At 45.9% G+C, this 12,432-nt stretch overlaps 1 protein-coding gene across 2 annotated transcripts in view; it reads right to left on the bottom strand.

Moving 5' to 3' along the window:
* Nucleotides 1–12,432, bottom strand: part of NTM (neurotrimin) — an 858,035-nt gene that overhangs the window by 702,979 nt on the left and 142,624 nt on the right. Inside the window, exon 1 of one of the 2 annotated variants that reach the window (XM_070399307.1) lies at nucleotides 2,194–2,640. The exons of the other annotated variant lie outside the window; for it this stretch is intronic. Coding sequence (XP_070255408.1) covers nucleotides 2,194–2,224 — 31 coding nt within the window. The 5' untranslated portion in view covers nucleotides 2,225–2,640. Of the gene's footprint in view, nucleotides 1–2,193; nucleotides 2,641–12,432 lie in introns of those variants that run through there. 2 annotated transcript variants of the gene reach the window in all.

Raw genomic sequence — 12,432 nt, 5'->3', positions numbered from 1 at the left:
CCAAAAATGGCAGAGAACATGAAAAGATATTTCTCGGAAGAAGATACAGTCCTCCCTTGGTATCCACGGGGGGTTGGTTCTAAGACCCCCTCCCCCCCAGATACCAAAAAGTGTGGATGCTTATCTCTCATATTAAATGGCGTAGGATATGAATACAACCTGTGTACATGTTCACATATACTTCGAATCATCTCTAGGTTACTTTTAATGCTGAATGCTATGTAAACAGTAGTTATACGGTATTGTTGAGGGAATGATAACAAAAAAAAAGTCTGTACTTGTTCAGTACAGACACAATCATCATAGGCCTAACTACATAATACACATCAATAAACAACACAACTTTTTTTTCAACCTATGGCCAACTGAATCTATGATCGAATGAATCTATGATCCATTGAATCTGTGGATACACATCTGTGGATATAGAGGTCAATGGTCAATGAACACATGAAAAGGTGCTCAATACCACTAATCATTAGAGAACTTCAAATGAAACCACAGTCAGATACCACTTCATACTCATTAGATTGAAAATTATACGTAATTAAAAAACAAACAAACAGAAGACAAATGTTGGTGAGGGTGTGGAGATATGGGAACCTCTGTGCATTGCTGATGAGAACGCCAAATGGTATAGCCACTGTGGTAAACAGTTTAGCATTTTCTCAGAAGTTTAAATATAGAACTACCTTATCATACAGCAATTCTGCTCCTAGGGACTCAGATCGATACTTGTGTACCCATGTTCCTAGCTGCACTACTCACGCTAGCCAAGGGTTGGACACTACCCAGTTGACCATCAGCAGATGAAAGGATAGACACAATGTGGTATATGCACACAGTGGAATACTATTTAGTCACAAAAAGGAAGGAAATTCTGGTACCTGCTAACAACAGGAATGAGCCTTGAAAACATTCTAAGTGAAATAAGCCAGTCACAAAAGGACAAATATTGTATTATTCCACATATATGAAATACTTTGGATTGACAAATTCATAGACACACTAAGTAGAATATTAGATTCCCAGGGGCTGGAGGAAAGGGGGAATGGGGAGTTACTGATCAATTAGTACAGGGCTTCTGTCTCGGACGAAAACGTTCTATTGATGGTGGGGATGGCTACACAACACCGTGAATGTATTTAACATCAACATATCGTACGTAAAAATGGTTATGTTGGTAAGTTTTATATTATCTACATTTTACCACATTAACTGCTCCCCCCCCCCCCCCAAAAAAAAACAACTCATGTTAAGGTAACAGATCTTGAAGGCTGACTATGATCTTTATTTTCTCCTTGTGAAACATTCCTATACCCAGAATGCACCAGTCCTTGGCTCCTGGGTTTGTGTGGATACTATTCCTGCTGTTGGGACTGTCTTTCCCACCTGCCCTCAATCCTATCAGCCTATCCCAGAAGCCTTAGCTCCTTTCTCTCACATCCAGGGTCTGAATGCTCCCCTACTTGTTTCCTTAAAGCATGTCCACATGCCTGATTTAGTCACTCCGCCTTCTTTTACAGTGATTTCTTTAGGTAGACTGGGAGTTTCCTATGTCAAGGCCAATGTTTTACTCGTGTTTGTATCCCCAGCACATAGCAGCATTTCTAACTCATAGCAGGAGCTCAATAAATATTTAATTACACTGGTTGGTCTTAGAAGTGTTTTTGTTTTGTTTTTGTTCTATGCGGTGGGGGGATGGGAAGGCGTGACTGCTCAAAAGAAGCTGTAAGAATCGCAATACTAGAAGAGCAACGTGGAGGAAGATGAAAGAGGGGCGTTCCCTCCCCTCAAACATGTTCTGCTTCAGGAGCTTTGCTGCGGATCTGACACATGGGGTCTGACCATGGACTCTGGGTCTTCTTACTTAACCTGGCTGAAACCTAGCTTCCTCAGAGGAAGCTGTGATCTATCGAATCTATGATCGATTGAATCTATGACCAATTGAATCTGTGTCTGTGTATTTGTGGATGTAGAGGTCAATGGTCAATAGCAGGTCCACGTGAAATGCTGATGGTGAGGATTCAGGGAGATGATACATGGAAGCCCCTTGCTCATGGTCACTGCTGGAGGCTTGCTGTGCCATCGGAGGCAGGGGCCTCCCATTGTAACTGCTCACTCATCAGCTTTACCTCCTGCTACCTTTCTCCCTTCTCCCCAATCCCCAGTTCAGAGTTACTCCTTACCTACCTCCATATTTTTTCTGCATAAATGATTCCATCAGCCACACAATCTTGGTTTATGTAGTCTAATAATTCTTTCTTCTGCTCCTTTAGCAGTTAGAAGGAAGAGAGTTAGGGTACGGATGAGGATAAGGGTCCGTCTTCTCTCCAAATGGCCTCCATAGCTTCTCCACTGTTTGCTAAAATCCCTTTCCCTGGCGGCATCAAAGGGCAATGCCCACATGAGCCGAGGTTGGCAGGACCTCTGCGCCTTGGCAGGTGGTTGCAGCCCTTCAAGCTCCTATTCTGTGGGAATCAAAGGGCTTTTGTTCGTGTCCCGGTCCCCCCGACAGTGGAGAAAGCGCTGTTCCTTTCCCTCCCATTTCTCACCCTCCTTTTTCTTTTGTGAGATTTCAAGTCCTCCAATTAAATAACTGCTAAGTTTTTCTTTTTTTAAGCATCAAACTTTACTGGATGACTTCCATTGTTAATGTATTTCTTTCTTTTCTTTTTGCTTTTGAATTCTCATATATCCCACTTTCTTGAAGGAAAAAAATAGATTTAAAGAAGACATAAAACATTTATCTCTGTAATCCAGGGAAATCTCAAACCCATCTAGAATCTCTGGCATGTGTGCATTAGGTAAACGTTTATGGAATGCGTACTGTGCACCAGACACTGTGCTGGGCACCAGAAGACCCAGGCCAACGGGACATGGCCCTGCCCTAAAGAAGCATCTGATGGGCATATCACTGCCAGGCAACTTGCTGTCTGAGGTACAAAGGGGTTCAAGGTTCCAGGGCAGCCCCAGGTTCATCTGCCTTTTCAGGTGGGTTCACTGGCTTGAGGTGGATGCATGGGGACCAATACCTCACCTGCTCCTTTCTCAAAGGCATCTGCACCGACCTCAAATGAACTCCACATAGGTGTGCGGGGAGAGGGAGGTTCCAGGGGTGCAGGCGAGGGCAGGGTGGCTGAGGAGGTGGGCTGAGTAGGATGGAAGCGTTCATTCCTCCCAGGGCAAATTATTCATGGGATTCTAACACAGGGTGATTCTGCCTATTTTGCAACGAATGCCAAACTGATTCAGCGCAAGGAGGAGAAATAGGGTAGGTGAGAAGTCACTCCAGGCCCAGATTTCCCACCTTCTTTGTGACTTTTCATTACTTCCTAGACAATCCATGCTCTTGGATAAATTCCCATGAAGCCAGCGGGCTTCAGTCAGCCTCGGTTTCCAGGCAGTGCTCGCTGCATCCTGGAGGCCCAGGTGTCCAGGAGCCATGATTTCCCTGCTTCTCTCCACACTGACTGCCATGGTTCTTCTTGCTTCCCTTGGGGTCTGAAAGCCTGTCTGCATGTTCCCATGCTATGTAAGGGTCAGAAAGAGTTAAAGTAGGGCTGTGTGTGTGTGTGTGTGTGTGTGTGTGTGTGTGTTGGCACAGGTACAACCACCTCAGGGCACTATTCACTCAATTAGAGGAATGTTAGCAATTACCTTGGGGTCTCTCTCTCAGGCCACTGTACTCGAGATTTCCTAAAACCTGCATAACACCCTCTCCCTCTGGGGACTCCTGCTCATAGATAGGCCCTAAGTACACCGTGGCAGTATGTCAAATTGTTCCCATACCAGCTGTCTGGACGTTGCTCCCTGACCTGTCAGAAACATCTGCTAGCAGAAACCTCTGGGCAGTTTCTCCGCAGTATGAAACAACAGCCCAGGGGTTACTGCTTTCCAGTGTTCTTCTGACTTGAAGTGGGCAGAAGCAATACTCAATTCCATTTTTATTTGCATTTACTGAGCACTGGTTCTATTCTGTGCACTGGGCTAGGCACCATGGGAAATACAGGGAAATATAATAGAATTTATTGGGAAATACAAAACATAGATACCGAAACATTATTTATTTTTATTGAATTTCGAGAGAGAAAGAGAGAGAGAAACATTGATGTGAGAAACATCAGTGTGAGAGAGAAATGTCGATCAGCTACCTCCACATGAATCTCAACTGGGGATGGAACCAGAAACCTGGGAATCAAACCTGCCTCCATGGGATAATGCTCCAACCAACTGAGCCACACTGGCCAGGGCCACAGTGAACAATTAGAACCAACAAAGGACAGAATATAATTAAAGGTCTAAACACAGAGTGGGTATGAGAGATCAGAGAAGAAAGAGACAGATTGCAAAGTAAGCTGCAGTATAGATGGTTCGACCTAGAAAAGACTTCTGGATCAACCATCACTCATCCATTCAGTTAGCATTCATTTATTAAATGTGAACTGAGCACTTGCTATATACTGGGACCTGGGGGAGGTAGTGGATAAAGAGAATAAACTCAGTTTTTTAGAGAACGTTCAAGTTAGCAGCAGAACTGGAAACAGTATCCCAGTCCTAACTCATCATTCATTCAGCTAATACCAAATGGGAATCTATATGTGTCAGGCACCGGGATAGATGCAAAGAGCCTGCCTTGCATATGGAGTAAGCATCTCTGACACTTAACTAGCTGTGGGAACCTGCATGGGTTTCTTAACATCTCCAACTTCCTCTCCCTCAGTGCTAAAATGTGGATAATAACAGTCCTCCCTCCAGAACGGATGTAAACATGTAAAGGGTGGGGCACGATCTCTGACACAAGGTACGTGCTTCATACATGTTGGCTTTTATTATCACCACGGAGCTACCTCAAAGGATAAAGCATGGCCCCCGTCCTTAAGGAGCTTCTATGAATTCTAATGGAGGATAAATACATAACCCAGATTAATGTGTCCTCCTGAAGAAACAAAGAGTGAAATGAAAATAAACAAAATAAGAACAAGTGTAAAGAGAGAAATAAGTTTAAATGCACAGAATATTGTGAATGGCCCTTTTATTTATTGCTTTCAAAATCTATAGAACCGTTAGACCTCTCACTCCTGGAAAGGAAACATCCAGAGGCCATCTAGTCCATCCCCCTACCTCCCATCTATTAATAAATTAAGAGCACTAATTAAAAGCCCATTATCCTCCAGTGCACACTCCAATAACGTTGTAAGTATCATGACCCGTGGCTGTTTGGCCCTGAAGTACTCTGGAGTGCTGGGATCTTGAAAATAGCCGAGGATGAAAGAAATAATAGAAACGGCTCTATTTCCAGGATGGGCCTTGGGAAGCTTGTTCAACAATGAGGCTTCTTCCTCCTTCCCACCACCCGCTGGGGCAGAGCAGAGTTCAAAGGTCAATGTCCAGGAGACAAGGCAAATCCTAGCTTTCACCCAGGAAACTAATTCTGGGAATAGAATGGGGATGATGATGAAAATATCCAGGTAGGGATGCTGCTCGTTGAATAGGGAAGGTACACTGGGGCCATAGTTTTGACCAACCTGATGTAAGACTATGGATGAAGGGAGCGAGGAGAGTGCAGAGCAGGAGATTTTGTAAAAAATATGGGCAGCAGCCAAGGAGCCTGGAGTTCAGAATAAGGAGACTTTCCAGAACGAGGACAAAAGCCAACCACTTACACCAGGCACAGGGATGAGAACAGGCAGTGAGTTCTAGGTGCCGAAGATTGGGGTGGGGAGACCCGTGGGCACATCAGCCAGGTGCGGGCAAAGCTACCCCAGATTCTATTCCGTCCTATGAATGAGACTTCTCACACAGAGCCAGGTGGAGTTCCCATTGCTTGGGGCCAGCGAGGATGGAAACCACTAACTTCATGACCTGCCCTGGACAAGCACCAATGTAGAGGGCCGTCTGAGGGACAAGTTGCATAAATGGACACCTTGCGGACCATTGCCTACACCACACACAATGCCTGGCAAATCCCAGTGTCTGCCCACTGAAGCATGGAGGAACATGCAAGCTCCTTTGTCACCCTGCCAGCAGCTTCTGGGACCACGCCCGTGATGGGACATCACTTAGCCCTGCTCAGGCCTGATTCCAATCAAACGCTGACACTTGTCAGTATTGCTCTAAACGTGGCTGCCATGGAGGCGCCCCTCTCAGGTTCCCTCCTGCTCCCAAAGTGCCCCCAATAGACTATTGTTTTTAAGCAGCGCATCTGTTAATTAAAAAGGAGGAATCAATTGGCCTCATCTCTGTCTTCCGGGCTCCTGTGCACACAAGGATTAGAGCTGCCTCTACCTGAGTCAATTAGAGATAAGGAGAGGCTGACATTTCCACATCTGCCTTATCACACCGCTCAAAAAGGACCCAGATTAAAATGTACAGAGATGATTTCTTTAGTTCTTTTCCACCGCCTTTCCCTTCTTTTAATCATCATGAAGAAAGCCGACAGTCCAAGCTGATGGTGGAGGCGCACACTCCATCCTGTGCTGATTCCTCATCTGAAACCCCAAACCTATCCTGGGGGCACTGCTCGGACCCAGGACCCCTGCCGGACCTGGAGTGCAGAGACACACTGCATCCGGGCCTCCAATTAGGGCCACTGACGCAGGGGAAAGAACAGACTTGGAGTCAAAATCATGGGTTCAATGCTGCTTAATGTACTCTGGGGCCCTTGGCGTCTCAGAGCCTCAGTTTCCTTATCTGTGAAAGGCAGCAATTTGCTGTCCCCCATCCTCCACAGTATCTGTGACACGGGAGCAAGTGCACACACTTGCAAGGGCACACCATGGAGCTTGACACAGGATGCTTCACCCATGTTTTACTCTGGGATTCATAGAGGGACTTTCTGCATGGAGAAGGAAGCAGGTCACAGTGACCTCATTTAACCTAAAAAGTTCCACTTGTTGATCCCATACCTCTTTTCCAAGCAATTTATATATACACTAGAGGCCCGGTGCACGAAATTCATGCACAGGTAGGGTCCCTAGGCCTGGCTGGTGATCAGGGCTGATGTGCGGGGTGACCAGGGGGGTGATCGGGGGCCACCGCTGGCACCGCCTTTGCCAGTCTGGTGCCACCCGCTTGCCAGCCCAGACCCCTGCTGCTGCCGCAGGTTGCCTCTGCAGGAGGTGACCAGTGGGGCAATTGGGGGGTAACACCAGCCCACTCACTGGCTGGCCCCACACCCTGCTGCTGCCGCTGGTTGCCTCCCTCTGCAGAGCAAGCAGCAGGGTGATCGGGGGGGCCCCCATTGGCACCTGCCTTGGCTGGCCTGGGGCCTGCAGGCTGGGGGCAGCTCCTGTATTGACTGTATGCCCCCTGATGGTCAGTGCACATCATAGCAACTGGTCGTTCCACCATTAGGTCGATTTGCATATTAGGCTTTTATTATATAGGATTACCGCTAAGCACTGCTGTAAGTTTGCCATGCTATCTCTATTTTAAAACCAGGAAGCGGAGGATCAGAGAGATCAATAAACTTGCCAGGGTGCACACATCTGGTGAAGGTAGAGCTGGGATCTGAACTCAGAGCCCATTACCTTTCCATTACCTCCTGCCCCAGCGATGCCAAGTGATCATGCGAAAGATCATGGCCTTTTCATTCATTCACACAGTGAAGAAGAATGCTACCTATTGACACTGGCCTGGGAAAGTATTAGCAACTTCCCAAATTTTCCCAATCCATGAGCTGGGCTTTTGCTGGCTACCATTGACTCCTTGCCCACCCAGGCTCTGTTGAATGCTGATGCAGCCCTCCCACATGCACACTAGCTATCTTCTGTTCTTCACATCATCAGTCAGCAAACTGCCTTTTACTTTGAGCCCAGAAACCCTTCATCACAACCACACCTGGAAAACAAAAGCTGGCATTTAAACAGTGCTCACGGGCCCTAACCAGTTTGGCTCAGTGGCTAGAGTGTCGGCCTGGGGACTGAAGGGTCCCGGGTTCGATTCCGGTCAAGGGCATGTACCTTGGTTGCGGGCATATCCCCAGTGGGGGGCGTGCAGGAGGCAGCTGATCGATGTTTCTCTCTCATTGATGTTTCTAACTCTCTGTCCCTCTCCCTTCCTCGCTGTAAAAAATCAATAAAATATATTAAATAAATAAATAAACAGTGCTCACGGTGTACAAGAGCTATGCTGGTGTCTGTAAGGATTACTCACCCCCCAGCACCCTCCAAGGAGGCATTGCTGCCCAGCTGCCAGGCGTACCACCAGCAGATGCCCTTAGCTATCAGCCCTTTTAGCAAGCCCACCAGCTGGAGAGAGAGAGAGCCCTCTCGCTCAAGGGCCATGTTCCTTCCCCAGGTGGCCACATCCAAGGACAAAGTAGTGACCTGGCCATCTCAGCCTACTAGAATGATCTGAAGCTGCTCCCTGTGAGGTCCAACAGGCGATGACTGGTCTGCCTCACACCTAGAGTTGTCCCTCTGCTCAATCCTGCTTCAGTCTCCACCTTTCCACAGATGTTGACATTAAGAGCACTCCCCCAACCAACAACTTTTTGCTAAACTTTGTCTCAGATTCTGCTTCCTGAAGAACCCAGTTTCAGGTTCAGTTAGGTCTTACTATTAACCATACTGTATGCAGAAGGAAAGGGTCCAACATGAATTGGTTAGTAACGGCTTGGGTCAGAAGCCAGGTCAGTCTTATAGCAGAGCCCATCTAGGCCCTTTTGCCTCAATCCCCATTTTACTGACATGAAGAGGCAATTCAATGTATGTGCTACTGAATTTTCACTATTTGCTACCTCAAAATTGTTCTTTCTTTGTTCATGGGTTCCTTCTAGAGAGTAACTACGGCAGATTAAAGATGGCCACAAGCAGCCCTGACCGGTTTGGCTCAGTGGATAGAGCGTCGGTCTGCGGATTGAAGGGTCCCAGGTTTGATTCCAGTCAAGGGCATGTACCTTGGTTGCGGGCACATCCCCAGTAGGGAGTGTGCAGGAGGCGGCTGTTCGATGTTTCTCTCTCATCGATGGATGTTTCTAACTCTCTATCCCTCTCCCTTCCTCTCTGTAAAAAAATCAATAAAATATATATTTAAAAAATAAATTAATTTTTTAAAAAGATGGCCACAAGTCACTTGATAATGCGACCATTGAGAGGAGGGTTTGGCCCCCTCCCTGAATCTGGACCAGCCTCAGTGCCTTGCTAGATCAACAGAGCACAGAGAAGTGACAGTACACCAGTGCTGGCCATCCTGAGAGGACGGGCCACTTTGTCTGGGTCCTCAGAGCTCTGTGCTACCAAATAAAAGCCCAACAGACATCCTGAAGAGACCACATAGAAAAGTCCTGAGTTTTTGTGAAGAAGAAAAGGAGCCAAGGTGAGTATGGCCTCCCAAGGCAGCAGGGCCTGTGAGCCAAGCCTTGTTGGACCCTTTATACCAGTGATTCCCAAAGTGGGCGCTACCGCCCCCCAGTGGGCGCTGCAGCGATCCAGGGGAGCGGTGATGGCCACAGGTGCATTTGGGGGTGATGAGTAACTGCTATTAAAATTTTAAAAAAATTAATTTCCAGGGGCTGAGTAATATTTTTTCTGGAAAGGGTGCGGTAGGCCAAATAAGTTTGGGAACCACTGCTTTATACCAACACCAGCCAGCTACCAGCAACTACCCTAGTTGATACCTCATGGAGGGGAAGAGTTACCCAGCCAAGTTCGGTCCAAATTGCTGATCCACAGATCAGCAAGGTTCAGGGTAGATCGATCCCCAGCATTAGCTCACTGGACCAGTGGACACCTGTACTACTCTGAGTCTTCTACCTGTGTCCCCATTCTCTCTCCTACGGGCCTCTTCCTTCAGCTAGGCTACCCTGCCCAACATCTTACCACCTACTCCCCACAATCCTTCCTCTCCATATCCAATCTTACACAGGGAATTTTCCAGGTAGACCTACTGTCTCTTCTTCATTTTACTTCTACACTTTTTTTAAATGAGTGGTCAACATATACTACCTCCACTTCTCATCTACCCACTTCCTTGTTAACCTTTGAAATCTGACTTCTATCTCTTCCAACTCTTTGATATGAAAATTGAGGGCCTAGCAGATATTTTTGAATCACAACATCTAGTGGCATTTTCTTAGTATAAGCATCACTTACTTTGGGAAGCCATTCCTGAAATTCATTACCAACTGTCAGCTTCCCTCCTTTGAGGTCTTTAGCATCCATCCATCCATCCATCCATCCATTCATTCAACAAGTATTAATTGAGAATATGGCTGAGATACTCTCTATGACTTGAGGCTCCCAGGCCACTCAGTAGCAGAGCAAAATGGCCAAGTCAGACATGGGGCTATAAATTCAACTGGCATAGCCACAACTGATCCAGCGCAAATATGACTCATCTAAATCTTAAAAACCTCTATAGATGCTTTCCTGACCAGTTTCCGGGACACGTGTATTCAGGAAATCCATCTCTTTAGTCAAACCAGTAGTTCTCATCTCTGGCTCCATATTAGAATCACCAGCAGAGCTCTTAAAAAAGCGAATGCTTGGGTCTCACCTCTGAAGATTCATTAATCTAGGGTTAGACCCAGACACCCGTATGTTTTAAATGGCTGCTAAGTTATTTTAACATGCAGAACCATTGACTGACCTAAATCCCTAAGAATACTGCTTCAGATCATTCCCCAGGCTCTGCACTCTGTGGAGACAGAGGAAAACACTGTTTGGGGAATGTTTTGGACACGAAGTTTGCCTGGAATCTCTGTACAGCTATCCTGTCCCAGGTTAAATAATCCCAGGTCCCCCAACCTTTCTATACAGGTTGTATTAGCAGCACTTTAATCACTCCTTAATCTTGTTTTGATTTAGCTCAAATAGGTCTGTTTCCCTGGAGAAAGCTTTTCCCAGCGAGAAGACTCTGTTTTACAGAAACACTCCCCAACAGCTCATCAATGTAACTGTGGGTTGCACATGCACAGTAGCTGTTATCAGATGCATGTCAGGGAAGATTTCAGCAGATCATTTTGTTTTATTTCTACACTCACATCAGCATGCCTATAAACAAGGGTGCTTTTCGCTGTAGCCCTGCAAATATTAGCAATGCATTTGATCGCCTAAGATATTGGCCAGCCGAGAGTGTATTTTGGCTCTCCTATGTTGTCTCTCCTGCCATTAACTGCAGTTCCCAAGAAAACTAAGACTTGCTCAGAAGTCAGGCTACAGGTGCTGAGCTCGGAGAGAGAGGAGACCCTTGGTGACCTCAGACATACACCCATGAGCTTGATTACTGGTCATAAAAAAATTACTAATTCTTTCCTCCAGGAACCCAGAGCTGCTCTCCATGAATGAGAGCAACATGGATTTATGAAAATTCTGGTCATGAAGGTCTTCAGAGATCATGAAGGGGAAGCAGGCGGCAGTGAGACATGGACATGGACATGGACGTCTTAGTCACATTTGGAGAAGTCGGCATGTTTCACTCACATATGCAGATTCCGTTTAGTATGTGCTTGGATGTAGCCGTGCTGAATGGACGTTTTCAGAGAATTTTACCCCTTAAAGGTAGTATGCATGCAAAGCTTTTAACTCGTTAAGTCATCAAGGTAAGGATCCATGCATGCCAATAATGACTGGCAGCTGTCACAAAACGCAAAGGACAGAATCGAAGCCGATCATCAGAGTTCAATTGTATTTGGAAGAATTTTTTTGTTTGGTTAAGCCTCATCTGAGGATATTTTTCCCATTGATTTATAGAGAGAGTGAATGGAAGGAGGGAGAAAGGAGAGAGAAAGAGAAAAAAAGGAAGAGAGAAAGAGAGAGAGAGAGAGAGAAACATCAATGTGAGAGAAGCACATGAATCGGTTGCTTCCCATAGGCACCCTGACCAGGCAGGGAATCAAACACATAAACCAGATCTGTGGCCTTGACGGGGAATGGAATCTGACACCCTTCGGGGCTGGGGCTGATCCTCTAAGCACTGAGAAACACCAGACAGGGCTGGAAGAATTTTTAAAAAGCTCCTCTTGCTCCCTGAGTTTCTATGAAAGATTCGAGATCTAAGGGCATTTATAAATCAAACTGCTATCTTGGATACCACCTAAGGGTGGTGGGCAGGTATTAAAGATAATAGACTTTGGATTTTTCCCAGAGTCTTTTGAACTTCTTGGTGTAGTGGAGTCAACAGACTACTGCTTTCAAATTTTATCTCTCCCTTGTATAAGCTTTCAGGTCTAAGGCAAATCACCTAAACCTGTTAAGCTTAATTTGTTTATCTTGAAACTGTGGATAATATCTTATTTTCAGGAGGACTCAAACCAGTCTTTATACCCACCCACAGCAGTGTCTTGACATACTGGATGCTCAATAAATATTATTATAATTACTAGTTTATTATTACTATTATTATTATTATTATTATTATTATTGCAGCTCCTACTTTACTGGCTCTAGAGGAATTATAGTATCCCTCAGAAATTTGATGCTTCATTAT

This window comes from Myotis yumanensis, unplaced genomic scaffold (assembly GCF_028538775.1).
Source record: "Myotis yumanensis isolate MYYU_CA2020_CCGP unplaced genomic scaffold, mMyoYum1.0.hap1 SCAF_19, whole genome shotgun sequence".
Classification (NCBI taxonomy): domain Eukaryota; kingdom Metazoa; phylum Chordata; class Mammalia; order Chiroptera; family Vespertilionidae; genus Myotis; species Myotis yumanensis.
This window is presented reverse-complemented; position numbering and strand designations above follow the sequence as displayed.